Source organism: Haemaphysalis longicornis, unplaced genomic scaffold (genome assembly GCF_048455015.1).
Source record: "Haemaphysalis longicornis isolate Haplotype H1 unplaced genomic scaffold, Haemaphysalis longicornis Haplotype H1 scaffold_1, whole genome shotgun sequence".
NCBI classification, from domain to species: domain Eukaryota; kingdom Metazoa; phylum Arthropoda; class Arachnida; order Ixodida; family Ixodidae; genus Haemaphysalis; species Haemaphysalis longicornis.
In genome coordinates, this window is record NW_027526203.1 from 349,866,168 (window position 1) to 349,889,982 (window position 23,815).

The window sequence follows — 23,815 nt, forward strand, 5'->3', positions numbered from 1 at the left end:
CCCTACACTATATAAATACTTGCCGGCGCCAGGTTTCGATCCTACGACTCTGCGGGCGGAACGCAAGGTGCACGGTACTCTACCAACTGAGCCACAAAGCCGACAGAGAACGGAAGGTTACGAACGTGCCTTATATCCTTGACTCATTCCACCGTCGGCCAGAGGTGCGCCCTCTCCCCCGCGTCCTCCTCGCCTTCTCTCCGCTCGCAACGCCCTCTCTCGCCGCGTTAGGTTCGCGCGCAAGAACAGGTGGGGCGCTCGCATCGCGCTCTCTCGCCGCGGTCGGTTCGCGCTTAAACCACATATGTCGTTCGCGCGCGCTGCGGTCGCTAACATCTGTGGCGTGATCGTGACGTCAGCATCACGCGTTCGCGTGGTGGCGATTTCGGCGCTATAACACTCTCTCGCGAGGGGCATTGGATTGGATTCGATTGGATTTTTGTTTTTGGGTCAAACCGCTGTTTTCAACGAGTATTTTTTTTTTATTTCCTACCGCAAGCCTCGAGCACATTTGTTTTTAATTAAAAGAACACTGCCGAGTGTCAGTTGTGCATCGATGTTTTGTTTCAAGTATGCCTGATGTTTTATTTTTACTCAACAGTGTTGACAAGTATGAAGTGTGGTATCGGATTTGGTGGTTCAGAAAGGTTTTGCATGTATAACACTCTCATTCAAGGGTTCTTTTAACGTTAATTGGCCAAATGGCTGAATCAAGGGGCAGGCAGGCAGGCAGGCAGGCAGGCAAGCAGGCAAGGCAAGGCAGGCGAACTGATGGACGGACATTCAACAGGGGAAACAACGGTGCCAGAATGTTCTAAGTATAATTGCCTGGTAGTTTTGTTACTAATGACGCTCCAATATTTACGAAGATAATTGTGCAAATCAAGAGCGGCGTAACAATATTTAATCCTTCAGACACCGCGCGAACACAGTGAGCAATAGGCCTGGGCTTGTTAGTCTGACCGACGGACGGTGAGCTTCGAGCGTGTGCCGCATCGACACCAGTGCTTTATTGCGCAGGCGGCGTAATGTTACATTGAACCACGGTGAACGCAGGATATATTTCACGCCTTTATTAGGTGTACGTAGCGATCAATTAATTACACAAACTAGTTCCTTTTTACTAAATGAGTTTCGTTGACCATCCGCTGCTCAAACTCCATCACGAATTTGTCAATAAACCGTTCCATTTCTACCTGATGATAGCATCTAAAATAACTCCAAAACGCCTCACACTTTTGGTATAAACGCGATGTTGGAGATTTAAATGTGACCGCGAATTATCACTTAATTTTCCAGATAACTTCATGAAAATAAGGGGTCAAGAGGCGTAATAAGAGTGAAGAGTGAAGAGCACTATGGAAATTATTTAATGCTCGTGGGTCGATGAACAAACTGCATGGGTGAGATTTAAACCAGGACAAATTTGGTTCGAATTCAGTAGACTGGGATGAATTATCCTTATCGCAATTTATTCGTTCATAAAAAAAAGGACAGGCCTAAGTGACGGTTTATTGGTGACCTGAGACGACGACACCATGAGGGTTGAGGCAGGAATCGCCGCCTGGTTTTTGCTGGTGATATAAACAGTGCTCCACGTTTATTATTGCAGTCCATAACGTTATTATGCAGATTTAACAAATCACGCATTAATCGTGTGCCTTTTACCCAATGTCCACCGACGTGGACAGTGGTTATAAAGTTTATTTGAAACTTCACAGCTCCGGAATAGCCGTATATTCAGCAATCCTCCATGTCTCACAGCCAGGCGTATTAGGTTTTATTTGACAAATTTGAGAATTGCTGTCACTTATTGCTGGCAATATCGCCTCAGGACGTTCTGTTGCCGGAAATTTTGCCACCAGAAGCAGGTGTAGAGTATATGTCGTCTTATAGGTTGTAATACTACAGCCGATAGAGCAGTAATAATCACGGCCGCACCCTAGCTTGATGGGCTGCAAAGAAAAATCAAAATGTAATGCGAGAACGCTGATACCTTCACGTATTGCGGCTCTGGTGTATGCGGGACGTCACCCTCACTCAGCATTTTTTTTTAACTCGTTATAAGTTATAACGTCTTGTTTCTTTGTAAAATCGTATATTTTGCCCATGTTAAACAGTTGTGCCATTCTACTGCCGTACATCCCATTTTTGAGCCGGAAATTATTATAATCACTAAACGCTAAGGATAATGTTTACCGAAGTGCCACTAATTTATATATCAGCTATACGACAGGGCAAGTTTCATCATCGGTCAGTATCACTTTCGACTCATAGCCCCTCCGGGAGAGCGATTACTGTTGATTCCCGTAACAAGGACACAATCACGGAATTGCTGGGTCCTGGTCCCTTTAAATGCGTTTGCCTTTATTACCGGGGCTTCGCAGTGCCCGCACGAATGTGCCGCGAATGACATGGCAGATTTGCGTGGACGGCCTTCCTATGGGCTTCGATGGCATGAGGTGCATGGCTCCGCTTTGCCACCTGGATAAGAGGACAGGGGTCGGATGATCAGCACCGGATAACTGAAGAGGGTTTTTCTTTTCACTACCGTTCACGATGACACGAGAAAGACAGCAGAAACCGGGAGGGGAAGTGATGAGCACTGCTTTCTTTTTTTGGGGGGGGGGGGAGGGGGGGGGGGAGGGGGGGGAGGGGGGGAGGGGGGGGGTCTCAAATACCCTCAGGCCGAGCAATATCACCCTCTCTCTCCATAAAACAACAAAGCTACTGACGTCAACAGTTTTCACCGTTTTCGCAATCATCGAGAGTTTGAAGCGGGCTTCCGGGGAAGACACTGACTAGAACACCCTATTTCGAGGTCGAATTCGGGTCCACACAGCCTGACTTGACCTAACATTTACAAGTAATCGAAGGAGGGAGTCCGCTGCAAGCGAATTGAGGCATATGCAGTCCGGGGCACATATTTCTAGCCTTTCCAAATGCCGGGGAAAAAATCGCTGACTGCTGCTCTAAACTCCTTCTAGATTATGCTCAACCATTCCTATTTTCTTTTTTCAGAACCCGTCCTGAGTTCAGCTAAGCAGTTCGTTGATTCGGCTCGTTATTTCATGAACTGGACCCAGAGAATCAGACCGGACAGGTGAGTATAGCTAATTATTGTATCGGTGTGCACGCGATTCAGCTGCATAGTATCAAGAGTGCAAGCTAAGATTGACCGTTGCGTTCATAGTCTCTCCCGCTCTATTGACAAAAAAAAATTAGTGCCCTTCCAAGAAGGATGACCTGCGAAGCTGGACGCAATATAGGAAATGCACAAAACAAAACATGTTTGGTTGCAATTTGCGATCCTGCAATTAGAACTTAGCCCAGTGAAACTTTGCAGGACTCGAGGTTCATTCTAGCGGACAAACATAGAGCTGTCTGTTTGCCTCCCGCGTTTTAGGCATATCACTGTTTCTGTAACCCACCAAGTTAATCCGCTCGAACACCGGGCAGTTCGCATTGAGGCGGTGGACGTACACGTTCAAACATCATGCCAGCACAACGGGCATGTCGTCAATGACGGCATGAAACCTATACCTGTGCCTGCACGCCCCCCCTCCCCCGCCTTCTTCCCTCCATTCCAAAATCGTGCCTGATAGTTATGTGCGCCTACTTAGAAGTGAGAGGCGCAGCCAAAATTGTCGCTCGGGAAGCTCTTCAAGCTAAACAAGAAATATTGGCTCACGTAGACGTTGCTGTTCATGCGGGAGAGATTCCCAGATACTCGGCGAGCTGTAACTTGCGGTGGAAATGGCGGCGGCAGCGGCTTCCTGTTGTTTTCGCACCCATTCGCACTTCTGTTCTAGCAGACGCTCCTTCGATTCGCGCTGTTCTTCCTTCGAGTGAACGACACGCGTCTTGCCATAGGGAGTTAAGACCTGGAAAGACTCGAGCTTCATTCTAGTGGACAAAAACCTGCAGTCCGCTTCCGTTCCGCGTCGTAGGCATCTCACTGTAGGCATCTCACACAACTCAAACCCAAACCGCTTGACCAGGACAGCTGACAGGTCGCATTGAGCCGTGAGACTTCCACCTTTAAATTTCCCGCCAGCACAACGCGCATGTCATCAGTAGCGGCGCGTGAAGACAAGTTGTGCATGCACGCCCCCCTGCTTCCACCCCCAACCAGTGCACGCGATAACCGGCAACCGGTAATGGGCGCGTGCTTAGGCGCACGAAATACACGGGCGAAAATGTTGCGCGAAAAGCCTTTCATGCTCAAAAAGAATTATAGGCTCCCATCGGCGTTCAAAGCGGGCAAGTTGCTCTGGTAATGCCTGATAAGGGCGCTACCGCTGTTAAGCCTTTTGCGAAGCTTGTGAAAGAGGCATCGGTGGTGGCGAGGGGAATAACAGTTGTGAAAGCGGTGTCGGCGGTGGCGATGAGGCGCGCCGCAGCGGCACCCAGTAAATAGGCTTCACAGGAATCAAAACTCGGGGGGTTAGACATATACTGCTTCGCAGTAAAAGTTTGATAACGCTCCTATGAGTAATTTTTCGATAGTGCATAGGTATTCTGGCCGTATCCGTCGTACTTACGCAGTCATCCCAGGATTTCTTGTGTGGCTGCCTCACTGTCATGAACTTTCACTGCAATACATAACATTGATGGGGGGAAAGCCAACTGCACGAATTCCAAGTCGTCGTATAGCGGGTTTTAATGGAATCTTGAAGTTGGCTTCACTACTATGCAGACATGAATTGGTGGGGAGACATTTTTCGAATCGCAATATGTGCAGTCTGATACCGAAATCTGGCATTTTATTAAATGCCTTCATAAGATCTTACGTATCTCTAAAGAGCCCCTTTAAAGTCAGCTTCATTGCGATAACCAGATGTATTGGTAGATACATTTTTAGTTACTATACGACAGGGCACATTTATCATCCGTCAGTATCACTTTCGACTCATATCCTCCGGGAAAGCGATTACTGTTGATTCCCATAACAAGGACACAATCACGGAATTCCTGCGTCCTGGTCCCTTTAAATGCCTTTGCCTTTATTACCGGTGCTTCGCAGTGCCCGCACGAATGTGCCGCGAATGGCATGTCAGATTTGCGTGTATGGCCTTCCTATGGGCTTCGAGGGCATTTTGTTTTTCAAAATGTGAAGGGTTTAGAGGCATTTATTCATTACCGTCATTATAAGACCCCATGTGTCCCTTCGAGCCTCTTTACAGTTGGTTTAACTACTTCGCACAAATGCACCGCTGGGATTACACTTGTTTCCGGGGGAAGAATAGGCGGTTTTATGTCAAAATGTTTCATTAAATGCTCAATTTGACCCCATGTATACGCCTCGAGCTTCACGATCGCTGCGCCGCCTGCCGTCGCTTCTCCGCGGCGTTTACGCAATGAGCGCCGCGTGGCTGATAAGGGTTCGTGTGGTATTTTGCATCTCTTTGACTTCTCTTTGCCTTTCTTGCGCCCTCAACTTATTACGGTGACGTCTGTAAGCAAATAGTACGTTTAGGGCACTTCAAAAAACAGCTGCGTCTTGGTAGGTTGCTCGAACGCCAACAAGAGCTATCCGGGGACACGGTTCTATGCGCTTCTTGCCCGCTCTTACGGGCGTCGGTGACGGCAGAAGCATATAACATCACTGTCACCCCCGAATACGTCAGCACAAGTGAATTCTATTGTCGCTCCGTTTAGACCTGATACTGGCACAGTGAGAGGTGTGTTTTGTTTTGCAGCGCTGACAACGAATTGGTCTTTGCTTCGAATATATACGTCTTTGAAGAATATGATTCGGGAATGTAATTACCGAATACATGACAATAACGTGTGCCTCTTAAGGGAATATAAGCCACGCGAAAATGTTACGTGTATTCCAAGGCTGCGCGTCGTTAAATTAATATGTGCTCACTCGCGCCTTATATCAATAACCGAGAAAAGTTAATGAAACCACGGAAAAATGAAGGTCTGCAAGTTCAGAAGAAACAGAATAGCTCGTACGGGAATGAAAAAAAAACCCAGTGCAGCTTGATTGATGATTGATTGTAGTGTTTAACGCGCCGACGCAACGCAGGCGATGAGGCGCGCCGCAGTGGAGGGCTCCCAGGGAAAAACCACGTGCAAATTTGACACACCAAAGTTTTAAGGTGACGCCACGAACACGTGCACAGCTATCCGCCGATCACGAACACTACTGGGCGGCAAGTTGCAGCACGTGTAAGACGAAGAAGGAACGAGAAACGGAGCTTATAGGAATGAGCATCGCGGTACTTTTCAAGTACCCTAGTTGTGATAGCCGTCATTTGCCGTGCCGGGTAACCTTCAAGGGCATTTGGAAACCTAGCAATAAAGGAATTTGTTGCAAAAAATGTTGCCGGATGTCTAATGACGACAATAGGTATATAGTATATTATACTGCATAATTCCTGAATTTGGCTATTCCCGCAGCTTCCCTAGTCGTCTGCTTCTGCACAACAGAATAGCTCAGTAATTTGTACGCAATTATTGCACTTCCCTGTACTATCTATGGTATTCATCGGTGCTGTGAAGAGCTGAGAAGGTCGTTCAGCTCAGTCAACGAATAAATATTTGCAGTTAAGATCTTTCTTCGATATGCGGTTGCCTTCAAGTAGGAGTTACCGATTGTACCTCTTCCACCAGAGCCCATTATTATCCCTTTAAAACTCGGCTAAGGGCGGAAAAATACTCCAAATACACTCGCTGGTGGTACTAACAGCATTGCAGACAACAGAAGTGTCGCAGCCGAAATTATTTAAACCACGCTACAATTGAACGTGACTTGGCCCATTCGTGTGCTTATTTCACGCTCTCAGCAGAAAGAATTTCCGCAACTGAGAGCTTGGGCGCCACTGAGCTGAGCTCATTTCGAAGGTCCAGGACAGATCCGGCAACATCATCAAAGGACCGGTTGCTGATAGAGCCATTCCTGTCCGCCAATCTACCATTTTGACGGACCTAAAATCCCTGGATTCCCTGTGCTAAAAGAACTGCCGAAAGTTCTGAGCCTCAAACGTTCTGATGTTCCAGGTGTAATCAGGCAATGGAGCGCCCAAAAGTACAAGCACGCTCCCCCAACTTCGGTGAACGGTGAATGATGTTTTTTCGCCCACAATTATCGACCGCAATAAGGTACCACTTCAAGCCGAAAATTATTGAGATGGGTCTGTCTTGTCATGGCTTTTAAGCTTTTCTTTTGTTGTCGAATCACCCTGCATTTCACGTAAATCTCTTAAAATAGCAACTCACGATGTCGCGGGTTCGATTCGCGGCCGCGGCGGCCGCTTTTCTGATGGAGGCGAAAAGCAAAGACGCTCGTGTTTTCGAGATTTCGGCGCACATTAAAGATCACCAGGTGGTCAAAAACTAATCCGGAGCGCTCCACTACGGCGCGCCTCATCACCTGCGTTGCGTCGGCGCATTAAACCCTACAATCAATCAATTAAAATAGCAACTCTTGTGTGGCTAATTTTCACTAAGAAAATACAATTACTTTCCCACAGCGCAAGAATTGTCCCCTGTTTTTACCTCAAGTCAAAAATTGGTCGTAAAATACGCTTATGAAGTACATACGAATTGAGCCTATATGTGCCTTAACGACAGTATTTGGTGCCTATATATAAATGCCTAAATGGCACTTTTCAGTGCCTGTTTATAGGCGCCTAAAACCTTGAATTTTCGGGCGAAAAGTTCCGTTCTCCAGTCATGAAACACACGATCTAGCGGAATAATTGAAATTTTGGCTTACATTTATTCATTTTTCCCTAAATGAAACGTCGTTTGGTGCCGAACAAGCGCTGGGGGCACTATGAAACAGCGAATATTTGAAGCTTGTATTTGCTGGAATTGCTGGAAGCTTGTATTTGTATTGTATTGGCTGGAGCGACTGCAGTAGAAATAAATAAGTATGTTGCCTTGTGCACTGCATTCTACGGGTTTACAGTTCCGATAACGTGACGGGACACTGCCGCGTCGAGGAACCGTGGCCGGGAACCCAGCCTGGGCGGTTTGGGGTAACGGGATGATGACCCAAGCTTGCTGTTCTCTCCGACGACGGCTTCGGTCGTTTCCGGGATGAGGCAGGGTCGCAGGCGCTGTAACTTTGATTTCGCGACGCACAATCCTGAACAAGTTGTTCGGTGCAGTTGCGGACGTTAAATGTACTTGAGGGCAGGAACGGGTCTTCGCGGGACAAAGTGGCTGCCGTGTTGGCAATTGCCTCGTGAAATGCTGGTCAGCGCCTCGAACTTGTTCAAACCGTCTTCATTCGGAGCAATGCGTACCCTTCTACACAGCAAATATTTTGACAACTACTGGCCCCAGCTCCTCCGTGCCTCTGCATCGTCGTTGGGAGATAAGGATGCGCGCTTCACGAGGACGCCAGTCAGACATGGGCTTAATTTGCGACGCGCCTATGCTCAAATGTTACCATGGTCCGCTTCGAACCATGCACTACAATGTATCCCTTCTCTCCACAGCCCGATCTACGTGCGAATCTACAACGACATTGTTCTCCGGATCTCGAGGGTCTTTCTCATCCCCGGCGGAATTCCGACACGCGACGTCACCCATAAGTGAGTACCGATGTCGTGCCTTCACGGCCGGCTGTCACCTCTTCATGCGCGATGAACTCGGTAGGCGGCAGCCAGAGCCACTAATGAAGTGGTCTTGCGGGCGGACCACTTTTTGAACTTGGTCGAGTATCTCTTCTAACACTTGACTCACTCTGATTTAATTACGTGATGTATATTGAAATGTGTCGGCAGTCACAATTTGTTCTTTTCGTTCAACAACCACGTCACACGTTCATAGGACGAGTTATGCCTGTAATGTGTAGCCACCGCCATAGTCACGACGCTTATATGCTTCGTGAGAACTTCGTTGTTTATGCTCAAGGAACTTTCTTACGCACTAAATTCCTTGCCCCTGATTAAAAGTTGCAAAGTACGCTTTCTCGCCTCGAAACAAGAGCACGTATCTTGTCTAGCGCCTAGCCCAATTTAATCATGTTTATAGGTTGTTTTTTTATTCGTTGCACGGCAGATAAACTGCTCGTACCAGGTTTGTAATTTTGTGTAGTTTCGGCATTTAAAAGGAGCAAGAAAATTGTGTTAACATGAGATGTTCTTACTTTGTGTGACGCGATCGATCAGTAATGCTGGCAGTGAGAATCTGTAGCGCGGCGTTTTCTCTGCTTGTTTTAGGCTTCTTTTAGAAGCACTAGTCCCGCATCATCTGCTATTTTACTGCACTTCACTGGCGTCACGATCGCGGACGTTGCCCGGGGGTACACAATATTGATAATAACGTCAGTTATGGCTGTCACGTAATGTCTTCCGTCAGCCTTTCTCGTAGAATTAAACAGAAAAATTCCGGGCCACCTCCACTAACGTGAAACCTGGTGAGGGGCGAAGCATGCAGTATATCAGTGTATTGCTAGTACCAGTCTTGCAATTTGGTGTAGTTTCGGCATTTAAAAGAAGCAAGAGAATTGTGTTAACATGAATTGACGCCTTGGCGTTTTTGCCAACGGAGATGAAACCGTTTGGGGGTACAGGTATACAGCTTTGCTGTAACCTTACATGGGTGCGAAGGTACGGCTGCTCAACTCGGGGACACTGTAAGTGACAGTTATCTCTGCGGCACGGAATACCCGAGTGGACATGAGTATCGGTACGTAGGCGAGCACAGCCTACACATGGATGCTCCCTTGACACTACAAGACCTTCGGGCAGCTTTGGCTGAGATTTGCAGAGGTACAGCCCTGGAAAGACCACATAGTCAAACTATTGGCGAACCTCTCGGACTCGGCTTACCTCCAACGGCTAGAATACATAAATCAAATATTAGACAGCCATCCACCCTCCCCTCCCCTGAATGAAACACCTCCTTGGCCACCCTTCACTACGAAACTAGGGAAAATTGCTAATATTGCCAATCTGAGACCAATTTCGCTAACCTCATGCGTGGTTAAACCGTGGATGCAATGGTCCGGAATCGTCCCTTTCCACACATGGAGTCCAAGGGCCTCTTTCCAGACACTATGTTCGAGTTCCGTCCACATATGTCGGCAAAGGACGGCCTCCATCCTCCAGGTACACATTGACGCAATTCGACCAACCACAATGCGACAAAACAACAAAGCCATCCTTGCCCTAATCTCAAGTGGGCATTTGATAATGTCCGGCACAACTGGCAAACGCGCAAACTGGCAAGTATACTGGCAAACTTTAGCACAACAGATTGGGCCTCCATAAGTGCCGTCGTAGGCACTTCTCGAGGCTCCTCGTCGTCCGCATGATCAGATGCGTCGTCCACAGCTATCTCAATGATGTAGGCGTCCGGCAGCATTCTGTTGACAGGGACATCGGCCTCGAACAGCGCGTAGTACACTTAAATTTGCTGTTCACCACCGCTTTCCGGACATAGTTTGGAGCTCAGCATTCTAACGGAGACATTATCAGTCGCCTTTAGCGGAGTTTGCCGTATGTCCTCTCTTTCAGCATTTCGAGATATCCGTGGTACCCTGAAGAAACATTTCGAGATAAAGGGGGACAAATACATAGCGCCTATGGAACGTAAATGCATGACAAAAAAAAATGTTTCGACTGAACCGATAGATATTTCGAGATATCCGAGTTCACGTTAACGAGCGATTACTGTGCGTGCGTGCGTGCGTGCGTGTGTGCGTGCTTGCGTGTAAAATATCAGCTACCGCGATCGGTGACTTGGACATTTTGAACAACCAAGGAGGAACAGGAGTTTAATAAACCTTTTGCATGGCATTGAAAAATTATGAAAATAGGAAAAATTCTTGATTCAGTCGAAATCCCCACATGCAGTGGCAAAAGTATGGAGAACAGGGCGTTTAGATGGCGTTCGTAGGGTTCCTAACAGGACATATGCAAGCAGTGTACGGGCACGATAATGCTTTCAGCAGGGTTGGAGGTTCCCACTAGGAAGGGCGTGATACAAGATGCATGTCCCCGAAATTGCTTACAGAGAGCCTAAAACGGGTGTTTAGGAAGCTAGGTTGGGAGAAGTCGGGGATACAAGTAAATGGAGAATTTTTGGCCTTGAGATTTGCGGATGGCCTCGTAGTGTTCAGTGATTCAGTAGTAGTGCTGCTAACGATGCTTCAGAGACTATAACGCTTAGTTATAAAGATAGGTATAAAGGTTTAGAGTTACGTATTACTTAAGTATTAAGTTAAGCATTAGGTTTAAAGATAACTATAGGTAAGACAAAATTAATGTTAAATAGGCATGCAGGAAGCGCCCCTTACAGCCCAGGTAGTGAAACACTAGAAGAGGTCGACGAATTTAATTATCTTGCACAAGTTGTTGGTGCCGAAGGAAACCAGGCGCAAAGATAGACACCTCATTGCGAACTATGTCGATGGTTAATTGTAAAGAAAGTAGGAAACAACGAAATAACATAGCTAGTAACGCGCGCAACTGAGAAGAGGCTTAAAATTACGAAACTTGGCGCGGGGCAACTTCAAAGGCAACATGATGACAGAAGTGACGGGTTTTTTTTATCATAATCATGCCCCATCACCATGATGATAACGATGGTGATTGATTTTAACGTTCGTACATACGTATGGACGACAGGATGGATCATCATCGGTTCCCTCGTCGTTGCTTGGGGTTCAATGAAGAATGGTGACTATCCTGTCTGTCCGTGTTACTAACGCATCCGTTAGTTTTCCCTTTGTAGCAGCGACCATAAGACAAGGAGAATCATGCACATTACGTTTCGCATGCATCCAGCGTAATTTTTCTATTACCATTTGCGTATACGTGCACTGGACATTCCAGCACACTCAAAGCGATGCCTGCAGTATCAAAAAGTTTATCCCTAGGTCCTTACACCGAAAATGGAAGTACTCGCTGCTGGAACGAACAAAGTGACGAGCTGGTCAGTATGAGTAATTCACCAAGTCCCGAAAACAAAATAATCTTGAAGAAATAAAGGAAAAGTTATACTAATTTAAAAAGTACGAATGGAAATTATTAAGCAAACAATAACCAAATAACCAATAACCTCCACAACCAAATGACTATGTTCTAATATTACCGAAGTGCAATATACTTATTTTCGTCGTAAGGTGAGTGAGGCTGATCCAATCAGCAGTACAGGTAACATCGACGTCCGTTTCATCCGAGGCGAGAAGATATGCCTGTAGGCCTCCGCCACCCCCCTACCCTGAACCCAATGTAAAATAAAGTGGTACTACTACTACTACATTCACCGACAGCCCTCGACGAATGGCAATTTCTTTGCAAGACTTCAATGCGCGTGCGATAAGAAAAGGATTGCTCAGTTCATTGTCAGTTCGTGCACATGTCTTGAATGGTGCCGTCCCGGGGCGTCAGTGTTAACGATTCGCGCTTCTACAATGAGTGAAGACCCCCGTATACCCCGAGCCAACTTTCAGGGATGAGTTTATGTAGCAGCCCGCGCCCTGTTACTGAAGGAGCTCACCGCCGCTAGAGCAATGCACCGTGTGACTCCAGCGTGAGTGACGAGCTGCGAGTCAACCGAGGGCAGCGGTGGCCCAGTTAGACTCGCGCCCGCCCCTGCCGTTGGCGCCATCATCGGCATCGTGGCGTGCCGGCCGCCCTTCTCGACAGCACGCCATTCCCAAAAGTGTTACCCTCAGAGCCACGTCAACGAGTGCATACAGAAAACACGGTTGTTTGTCATTTTTGATTAGCATACGTGTCAGTAGCTTAATGAAACTTCAAACGTGCAACTGCCCTTTTCACCGTGACGTTGCGCCGCTGCGCAACTGGCTTAGGAGAAGAGGCTTCATGTTGTTTGTATTAAAGGGACAGACAACCGATTTTTGTCGAGTATATATTCTCTATCCCAAATGAAAGGGCATCACTTAAAGCGCCTTGACGAGAAACTGTTTTGCTGATAACGCTCTAGAACTTTTTAAATCGAATTTTCTGATCTACGAGCCGTATGTGTCCCTCCCAAAACTAATGCTGGCAACCATGATATAGAGTAGCTCGGCAACATACTTTTTTCTGTATGCGAAATAAAAAACGATATTTAAAAACTTGTTCCCAGCTAAAAAAGTGTGAATCGCCGGCTTTCTTGTTCCTTTATGTGTTTTTTTAATGCAAGGGTCCATTTTGCACGAATGCGCCATCTGTTGGGGTAGACGATAGGTAGAATCTGGCTTCACGTTGTGGAGGCGGGAAGTTCGATTCTCCCCGGGCGCGACTTTTTTTTTTTAGGCGGCCGTTGGCGTATTTGGAGACTGAAATCCAATATTTTGGCAGAACAAACGCCCCTGACTCAGACAGAATTGGCAAAGCTCCTTCGCTGGGTCTGTTTACTGAACGCTGCCGTTGATTCTGGGCATGGTGGCTCAGTTAGCCACACTGAGAGCAACGCAGCGGTGGTTGGCGGCGTGTCTTTAGAATTTTCAAAGTAATGTTTAGAAATACATATACTATTTAAGCTTGTACAAATACTTGTGTTAAAAGGTTTTCAATACGTAAATAAACATTTCAGCAGTTACAGTAGCTGCTAGGTTTGCAGGTCACGTGACAGGGACACATATTGTAGTGTCAAGTTTAGACACTACGAACCGCCACCCTTCCGATTTCAGGAAGTTTGCTGCCAAATTAAAATTATTTCCGCCAGTTTGTTTAAAAATTGCTTGTTGTTACCGGGCTATATAAAACGCTGGCTTTCATATGAGCTAGAGAACATATACGCGACAAAAATCGGTTGTCTGTCCCTTTAAAACTGCGACCCAAATGATACCTTCTGATACAAAACTTCCCACAGTTATGTAGTCATTAGAGCAGACCAACGTCACACAGGGTGCGTTGAAATTTCATTTAAACGGCTTCGTTTCCATCTTAGTGGGTCGTCCGCCATGTTAACTTGTCCTCGCGAAGGCGACAACGAAGACTGCTTCCCGAAGGCAGGAGTGAAATCAACAAAGATGCAGGCTACTTCACCCTCGCCCTACTCACTACCTCCCCCGCGACCGCGAAAGAGGCCGTATAGCCCACGCGCTAACTCGCAGGCCACTTCCCCTCCATTGTCATCTCCAATGCTCAAACGGCCGTTCGGGATCTCGCCAGAGGTTCGTCTTACCTCCGGCCCTCAGATTTTAAACAGATGACATCCCACTACCGCCTCTCCTGCCGCCGTCTGCCAGTGCCACACTGGGGCTGAAGAGCGCTATGGGGCATCCCATACGCGCATGACTCTGGCGTCTATCTCCACCGCAAAACATGAGCAGGCTACGGAGGTTCCTACTTTTATCAGTTACGCGTCATAAGGGCCTACTTGGCAGTTGTCTGTATCCAGCACTTGTCACCTGATGAACCACTGCGAATTTGTTACAAACGATTTTCTCAAGGGGATTTTCATAACACTGCGGTCGCCATCGTCACTGTCTGTCTTTCTGGAAGAAGCGAGAAACACATGCGCTAACTTTATAGCAAAGGTTAACATTTACCGCCATGTCTAAACTATCCTTCGGCCAAGCTTAACTATTTGCGCTGGTGCAAATGATTTAACCAAAACATCCCACAAGCAACCACGGACATCCGTGGGACGTCGAAAATACAGTCGAACGTCCAACGCCAAGTTTGTACGGCGACTTTACGTCCACTGTACGTCCATGTTCGGATGTACATTTGCGTACGTACAGTGGACATCCAGCAGCGGATGTACAAAGAATATACATTTTCGTATGTCCGAAGGACATCCGCCCGTGGACGTACAAAGTAACCACGAAGCATCAAATAATGGCGTAAATTGAACATAAAGGCTAAAACAGAAAAGCTACTCCACTTTCTACTTTTCAATTGAAAAGATTTTGTACATCAACACCCTGACTTGCATATCGGAAGTTTCATTCGTGTGTTACTAAAATTCAGCTTATTATTAAACTTTTTAAAGCACCTCCCCGACTCCAACAATGGTCTATTTGGGGCAGAGCATATAAGAATTGAGAACCGTTACAATTACGTGTGAAGCAAATTTGCCGTGTTCCTGTATACTTATCTGCCCAGTAGTGCGTTCGTGTTATGCGGTGTAGTATTCGTTGTAGGAGCACATGCTTCTCAATTTGCGATTCTGGAAGTTTTTACTGAACGTCCGAAATACACCCAATTTCGGACTTCCGAATGGACATACGGAAGTGTTAAATCCTGACGTCCCACGGACGCGCATGGTATGTCCATCGGCTCTGAAACGGACATCCAGTGGACGTCCGCTACAGCCGGAATGGACGTACGTTGCACGGCCGACGGACGTCCGGTGGTTGCTTGGAATATCCCCCACCGTGCGTCGGTAACCGAGGTGCACCTGTCCGTCACGGGGCCCCATTACGCAAGAGGCCGTACAAGGACGCTGAAAGCTTGTCACTGGCTCAAACTTTCGGTTGGGGCAAGTCTGAGGATAGTGCAAGTTTTGAATAGTAGCCGTCAAAACACGGCCAGAAATTGTATCCATTGGGAAGTCACACAGCCGGAAATGTTGACGTCAGTTCTCGTGAGAAGAGAACAGCTTTCACTGGACTCATGAAACGATTGACACCATTTGTCAGTCTTCTTTCTTTCTTCTCTTCTCTTTTGCTTTCTGGGAGAGCTTGGTGGAGTGTAAAGGGGATCATTTTACGAAGCTACGTCCTGAATGCGGTGCCTCATAATCCATGGTGCATCGCGAACTGATAACGGTGGCGCTCATTCTTGCAGGAACGTGCTGTTCTCGCCTAAGGGGCGTGCCTTCCCCGGCCTGCTGGACCTGGTCCACAAGCGGCCCTTCGACGACAAGGCCTTTGGCCGTCACGTGGCCTTCATTGCAGAGTGCATCATACAGGCCACCGAAATCCTACACTTCCTGCCCATCGCACAATAAATTCCAACCCACCATCCTGCGTCATTTATTTCTTATCGCCCAGTGCTTAAACAATTTTTTCAGGCGAAAGCTTTCTTAGTGGGACCGATGGCGTCCTGTGAGCGAACGCATTTCGACCGGAAAGCTGTGCTGAGATCTCTGGAACACACGGCGCGTGCGTGAATTAAGCCGGGCTTCCATTATGTCACAACGGTTACTTGAAAAGGAACGGTTCTAAGACAACACACGCATCGATCATGAGGTAGTACAATGGTATACCTTTGTCTCATAAACCACATATCTGTATACAGATCGTTCGTAGATGCGTTTATACTTAGTGCGTGAAAATGGTCCCGTGGGTTCGTTCATCTGCGATTAGGGCCTTCGAAGGTTTGACGATCGATTGAATGCACTTTTAGCGAAGGTTTTCACGCTCTTTTGGCGCAGTTTTGATGTCGGAAAGCTTTCGTGCTTTTCTCAAATTTCTTTAGGAAGGGTTGGTAAAGTTTTTTATAAACACAGCAGAAGACATCCGGTAGCTAAGACAGAAAATAAATGGAGCTGGGTTCGTCTTGCGTTCCCGATGACTGGTGTCGTACCCCACCAGGGTAAAAGAATGACCAAAGAAAGACCGGGTGGCAACAGGCTGATTACGATGATAAAGGGGGAGAACAAGAAGCAACTTGCAGCATCATTCTCATTTGGCTTTAGGAGGAAACCAGAAAATTGCCACCATGGGAGCTCAAGACGGGGACTAATTATGCACTGCTCTCTTCCGGCCCTTTGCAAAATGGCCCGAGCGCTGGCGGAGGAGCAGTAAGCCGTTCCGACAACACTGCGCACCGACATGATAAAGGATGCGAAAGCAGTGAAAAGTACAGTGAACTAGAATACTTGGGTAGTGGAAAAAATTACACGATCTTCCCGAAGGGAACTATGTGGTGATGCAAAGCATGGGGGTTCCGTGTAGGTTCTACACCGGAGCAGAACCGGCGCAGGCGGTGTCTCGGAGCAGACAGGCGCAGCGTGCGCAGGAGAGGAGAATGGAGGAGAGACGCATGCGCAGTGGGGGTGTGGACGGCGCAACAAGGGAGGGACATAGCCCCGACAATGAGATGGCTCCTGGAGCGACAGTGTCGCCGGTGTCTTCCTGGGCCGGCACGAGACGAGCCGAGCGGCGAGGAGGAGAGCGGCGTTATCACAGCTGGCGTGGAGAGGGGTACGAGGAGGAGAGGTGCGGACGCCGGACGCCGAGGGACGACGGAGGGTCGACAGATGCTTTGCATCTAAAAGCGGCCGCCTCCGAGCGTGGCCTCCGCGCGCCGCCGGGAGCAAATCGCGGAGGCCACGCTCCGAGCACGGCCTCCGCGATCGGCTTCCGGCGGCGCGCCGCCGGCAGCCGATCGCGGAGGCCGTGCTCCGAGTGAGGCACTTAGTGTCAACCCCACGCGGTGGCGCTCGCGAGCCCCGCCCGATAAGGTCCCTACCACCAGAGCGCTTTTTCGCCACGGGAAGCGGCGGGCAGGCGTGCGTCGGGTCAGTCTCCCAGGAGCGACAGTTCTTTTTCGTGTAAAAATGCTATTATTGTACCAAGGTTTTTATGGGAAAAGTACCTACGTCGTGAATTTACTGTTTGCTCATTTTTTCATCACATTTGGCCAACCGAGCAGACCGCGCGCGCCGTGCTTTAGCCATGCTAGCGTGCGGGTACTTTTTTCTTCGTTGTTTGATTATTTTTTATTGTGTTGTGTCAACTGAGGGATCAGCGGCGTGCTTTAGGCTGGCCAGCGTACGTATATGTTTCTGCTTTGGTCTTCATCTTTTTCTGATTTTTCTATCAAGTTTTGCATACCGAGCAAAGAGCGTCGTGCGTACGCAAACGTTTGCGTTGTCTTTTTCCAAATTTTACCCACGCAGAACACATGACAGATGTCTTAAAACTTCAGTCAAGTCAACGAAAAGCATGCAAATACAGGATTCGGGACCGCAATTCTCAGAAAAGCACCAAGCCACACGGAATCAATTTTCTGCGTGACCATTTTAAAACTGCACACTTTTTTGCACACTGAAAACCCATAAACATAAAATAATTAGACAATATTTACATTTAATTAGTTACATCCACGTTACAAACAATTAAAACAAAGAACCAAGAACATTTAAACAAGTGTAGTTCCTGCTAGGCTCCTTTTAGAATTTCACAAACCAAGATCATATGCAGCGGCTAGCATGGTTTCGATTTCCTATAAGGATCATGTGCAGCGACTCAACAGCGGGGAGCCAATGTCATCTGTTTATTGTAGGTGTTCGCTTTCCGAACTGTAAATAATTACCGGTCTGACTGACTGACTGCACGGTTTAACGCGCCGACGCAACGCAGGCGATGAGGCGCGCCGTAGTGGAGGGCTCCGGATTAATTTTGGCCACCTGGGGATCTTTAACGTGCGCCGAAATCTTGTACACAAGGGCGTTTTTGCTTTTCGCATCCATCAGAAAAGCGGCCGCCGCACGTACCAAACGTGCGGAGAGACTATAGGAACATGAAGAGAGATGCAGAACCAAAACCGCATGTGAGAGTCGAAATGCAAGTGCGAAAGAAAAGCTCGAGGCGCTTGAAGCAAGAACAGGTACGGAGAAAAATAATCAGTACCACACGAAAGCGTCCACTCACCGGAGCGCGCGAGCAACGCCGAAAGGGTCCCGGTAATGCGCGCAAACGTCGCGCGTGGGAGAAAACACACAAGACACACAAAACAAAGAACGAAAGCAAAAAAATTACACCATCTTCCCGGCGTAGGGGAACCCTGAGTAGTATGCGAAGCAGCCATGGGGTCGACTGAAGTTCCCATTAGTTTTCAGTTCGTCGTTTCCGTTGACGTTCAGCTTCGCGTGCCTTCGTTGTATCAGTGGCTTCTTGACGTAGTTTGAATGAGTGAAGGCCATAACAGCGCCACGTACCTCCCGTTGCGGCCAGAGAGTCCTGGGATCGAAACCGGGCGCCGCTTAACTATTTCTTTTATATGCAAAGCATCTCTTAGTCAACCCTCCGGCGTCCGGCGTCCGCACCTCTCCTCTTCACCACACCACCTGTGATAACACCACTCTCTCCCCTCCTCCTCTCCACACCACCTGTGCGCTACGCGCGCTGCTCCTCCTCTCCCCTCTCCACACCAGCTGTTCAATCACGCGCATGCGCACTGCTCCTCTCCACTCCCTCTGCTCTGCAAATAAACCCGGGGTCTATTCGATTCAACCTGCACCTCTTGAACCAGTTCACAGCGGTGCAAAGTGGGTTCCGCCATTGGCGGAACCAGCCCTGCACTTTTGTCGTCTGCTTCTGCACCTCCTCGGCAGGGAGTGCAGGCAAAGCCGTGAACTCGTCCTGCACCCGTCGGCACCACTGGCGAATCGAACGGCGCGGTTCAGGTTCCGCGAGCTGCACCACTGAAACGAACGGCGAAGTGCTGCACCGCCTGAACTGGTTCACGTGGTGCAGGTGAAACGAATAGACCCCCGGTCCGCGCTCCGCTCAGTTGCTTCTTCGGTACTGCGCCGTCCGATGACTGGCAATGGACGCCAACGATTCCGTCAGCGAACTGGCTGACGGAATCGCCAGCCAGCACACTGTCAGAACCGCGAGCACCTCTGAAGACAAGACTGCACAGAGGAGAGCTCGCGACGCCGGACGTAAACGGCAGCGTCGAGCAGTGGATTCCTCACTTCGAGAACGAGAAGCCGCTTTGAAACGCCAGCGGCGAGTAGCTGATCCAGATTGCAAGGCTTTGCATCCCCTTTGCAAGGTCCATTACGCCATCTTCCTACGTGGGAAGATGGTGTAATGGACCTTTTTCCAGTACCGGTCCCTCTAGCGGCCGCCACGGCGAACTAAAAATGGCAGTAATGGCACGCCCCAAAAAATATTTGGCTTTCGGGGAACCCGTGCATGAAATATCCTGGCCCTGCGGTCCCTCCCGCACTGACCCGTCAACGAGTACCTCTCACATGAATGTCACGGTAGCAGGCGCGCGTTCTCGTGACTAATCTGCAGTGTTCAAAGCGCCCCTTCTCTTTTTTTTTTTTTTTTATTTTCGTTACCCCCTCACTGGCAGCCATGTGCTGTCAGCGTGGTCAGCCTGCCTCAATGTGCTGTCAGCCTGCCTCAAACGTCCTTGCCCCTTTCCGCAGAAAGCCATTATTGTGTGGACGTACGAACCCACCACGAGGTGTGCAGCGCTAGGCAGTATAGCCGCTCCCTAAGCAGAAAACTGAGGGGCACCCTTTTGCAGGGACTCCGGAACTATTTTGGGAGTAGGGGGGCAAGTACTGCCGTATTTTTCATCATCATCATCATTATCAGCTTGTCTACGCCCACTGCAGGGCAACGCTTCTCCCATAAGTGCGACCAATTTATACCCGCAAGCTTCTTGATCTCATCTGTCGGCTTTGTATGTTTCGTTTTCTTTTTATTTCTCATATTTGGCCATTTTATATATTTTTATTTCATTATTTTATTAATTGGTATAATTTTATTGACGTCTATTATTTTTTGTTTAAATTTATTCGTATTTATTTCACATGTTTGTATCCTCGTTTATTCTGCATTGGTATACACTTAAAATAGTTTCAGAAGTAAGGAATGCTTGCGCAGACTGTGCAAATGATGAAACGGGTTCGAAAGCTGGAAAAACATGTTTTTTAATATTTCAGCATTCGCTCCTGCAGTGAAGTAAATTTGAACGGGCGAAACTCCAGAAATGTTACAATAAACAAGAAAGTAGACACTATAGTTACAAAGCTATTAGCGCTGATAGACGAGCTTCATGGCTGGCACGGGAGGGACAGGGCAGGGGAGGCTCTCAAAGGCGGCCGAAGGTTGAGGTTCGTTCTGCCGTTCTACACACAAACTCTCTCATAACAGCAGCTCTCTTCTTGTGCACGTGGAGCAGAAGAAGGTGTGTCAGCCTCCTCTGCGTCATTCGATTGCGTAAAAATGTTTTTACTCGCCTCAGAGCACTGAAAGATCGCTCTCCTGAAGCAGCTGACGCAGGCACAGAAAACACGAGTTGCAGGTACCGCACAACCTGGTTCATCATCTCTCGCAGATCTGCAGACTTACCCTGCAGTATCTGTAGAATGCGTGCACTTGCGGCCGGACCCTCGTCACGCAGGAGCGTTGGGAGAAGCACGAGTTGCGCTGAAAGCCTACTGATGTCAAAATCTGCAGCGTGTACTCCTAAAAGATCCTTTAGGTCGTCTGCCGCGAAGTATCGACCTTCAGCAGCGTCGACGAAAATGCGCTCGAGGCCAATCAGCTGCTCCATGCCAGGCTGTTCGAATCGCCGTCGGATCTCGTTGGTAATACGATCGATAGCGGCAAAAAACTTTTTTCTCTGTGACGACTTGGTGTCAAGCGCTGCAGGCTCCCCAGGCTTGTCTGTGAACTGAAGCCTTCTGGGCGGCTGCGAAACTCTAGGCACACTAGGTTCCTTTAGACCTAACTCTCTTGCCCTTGAGTTTGTGCGCTGCCATAGGACGTCAAATGATGCGTCAGACCGTAACTTTGCCAAGCGGTCACAAAGGACTTCGATCTGCTGCTTCTTTGGCTCCTGCAGCGCGGTAAACTGGGCATTGAAGAATCCTCGCTAATTGCTCGCATGGGCCAAACAGTGCTATAGAAAGGCTAATCCCTAGTAAAGTTTCGAACTTCTTTAATACCTTCTCATATCCCTTCATGGCTGTCTTGCTTGTGCCACTTAGAGAGCTTTGAACTTCTAGCAGTTCCTTCAAAGTCGCCTGCACCCTTTCATAGTTCTCAACGAACCTTTCCATTGATTTTACTCTTACTGTCCACCTCGTAGGGCACAGTGGTAACACTAGGGTGCTTGGCCCGGAACAATCCTGCTCACCGCCATCATTACCCGGAGGAAGTACGACGCTTGAATAAACAGTCTTCCTGTTTTTCGATTCCAGGATTGCATTGGAAACATCCTTTACAATGTTCAGGGCGTCGCCGACGACACCGCAGTTCCTTGCTACCTCCTGGAGTGCTAAGTCTAGGCAGTCGTTGCTGCAGTGCACAAATATTGACCGTGGTTGCGCTTCGGTAATCCTTTTCTGCACGTCAGTAAGTCTGCCTGCCATGTTCGCGGCCCCATCAAAACAGTGCCCCCTTAGGTTATGGAAGTCCAAGCCCAGACGCAAAATCATGTCCCTCACGGCTTTATACAAGGTCTCAGCCCTGCTGTCGGGTGCATTGTACATGCCAAGAAATTCCTCGCGAACTTCCAGTGTTATTCCGTCTACCCAACGCACACAAAATGTGAATTGCTCATTCCCTGTTACGTCAGTAGTACCGTCAGCTATGATTCCATAAAATGGACTGCATTTGATGTCTTTGATGATGTCCCGCTGCACAGTGTGCGCCATGATTTCAATGAGCTCGTTCTGTATGTCGCTGCTGAGCCATTTATCTCGCTGCTCCAGCCATTTCCTCAAAGCAGGCACGTCTTGTGATCGTTCATCTAGCAGGTCAAGAAGATTTCCGTCATCCTTGGTTTGCCCTTGCAAAGCTTGTCCCGTACGGCATAGGTAGCGCACTGAACTCACTATTGCGCGCAGAGCCTGCCTGGCTTCCTCCTGCTGTCTGCTGCTGTGTTGAGATAACAACTGCACTACACGGATTCCCTTTTCTCTCGACAGTTGGCGGCTCGCGGAGAGGCAGTGAAATTGGCTCTTCTCATGGCGCTGACATTTTTCAATACACTTTTTCCAATTATTGAACCCGTTGCGAATAAAACATTGTTCCACTGCTGCAACGTATTTTTCTCCTCTTTTCTTGAAGGCTAGTTGACATAAATGGCAAAACACGACGTCGCGTTCGTAGTCGTACGAGAGCCACGTGAATTTCTCAAACCATGCATATTTACAGCACCTTCCACTGTGGTTGCTTGGGAATTTGTAGCTCTTTGGCGGCAGTGATCGAACATGCGGGGGCGAGTCGTTGTGGCTTGCCATTTCCATCGGAGCGCAGGCGCCGCAATTCGAGGTTGCCTGACTGAAGTCTGTTGACGAGCGGGCCTCACCACCTGGTGCCACCATTTCTGGGGTCTCTGTAACAAGTGAGATAAAAATAATTATTAGTCGATCCACGTACACTGTGTGAGTCGTTTTTATAATGCGTTGAAAAAAATAGCGAGAAGTGCTAAAAATGCGCGACACGCACAAAAGAGTATGAAAAGCACATGAATAGCATGGTAGAAAAAAAAAAACATCGCAAAGACGTACCGTCAATATTCGCTGCTCCTTTCGCATGGTCATCTGGTTGACTTTCATGACAGTTGTTTCCTGCTGCCAGCCCAAGCACAAATACAAAGGGTCATTATAAACACATTAATAATCAAACTGGCGACAAAAAAATGTGACGCAATATACCTTGTGAATAGGCGCGTAGCCAGGATTTTTTTTCGGGGGGGGGGGCTAAGGTTCAACCGTCCGCTGGGGGTTTATAAAGCGCGTTTCGGGTCTCTTATGCTAGTGACGTTGATTATTGTGGTTGTATTTTGCCGTGCGCAGTTGTAATCTCCCGCAGATGGCGATCGTTCAGAAAAGAATTGTAAAGTTCTAATTCAAACATTCATGGCACCGCTCATGTGGAAAAGCCACTAGGGGAAGGTGGCGGGGCAATGGCAAAAATAATGCAGTTTTTAAAAGATAAGTAAAAGAATAAATACAATGCTATGCGATGTGTAACAAAAAGATACGACATTAAAGTAAAAATTTGAGGGCGAGATATGACCATCAACACAAACAAGTGTGAGAAAAACCTCTTACATCGTAAAACAGGTTGTGAAAGAATGTATACGGGCGATGTGTCATGGAAAAATACGGCATGTACGAAAACGAAAGCGCGAACAAAGCCATTGAAATAGTTTGTTAGGAAAGGCGATGTCTCTCC

General features: G+C 48.1%; 1 protein-coding gene across 2 annotated transcripts in view; it reads left to right on the plus strand.

The window, feature by feature from the left end:
- The window catches only part of LOC144154244 (N-acetylated-alpha-linked acidic dipeptidase 2-like), a 143,247-nt gene extending 127,359 nt beyond the window's left edge, over positions 1-15,888 (plus strand). For both annotated transcript variants that reach the window (XM_077685832.1, XM_077685833.1), the window contains 3 exons: positions 3,022-3,103; positions 8,460-8,555; positions 15,720-15,888. In XM_077685832.1, the coding sequence (XP_077541958.1) occupies positions 3,022-3,103; positions 8,460-8,555; positions 15,720-15,882 (341 nt within the window). In that variant the 3' untranslated portion in view covers positions 15,883-15,888. The remainder of the gene's footprint in view (positions 1-3,021; positions 3,104-8,459; positions 8,556-15,719) is intronic.
- The last annotated feature ends 7,927 nt before the right edge of the window (positions 15,889-23,815 follow it).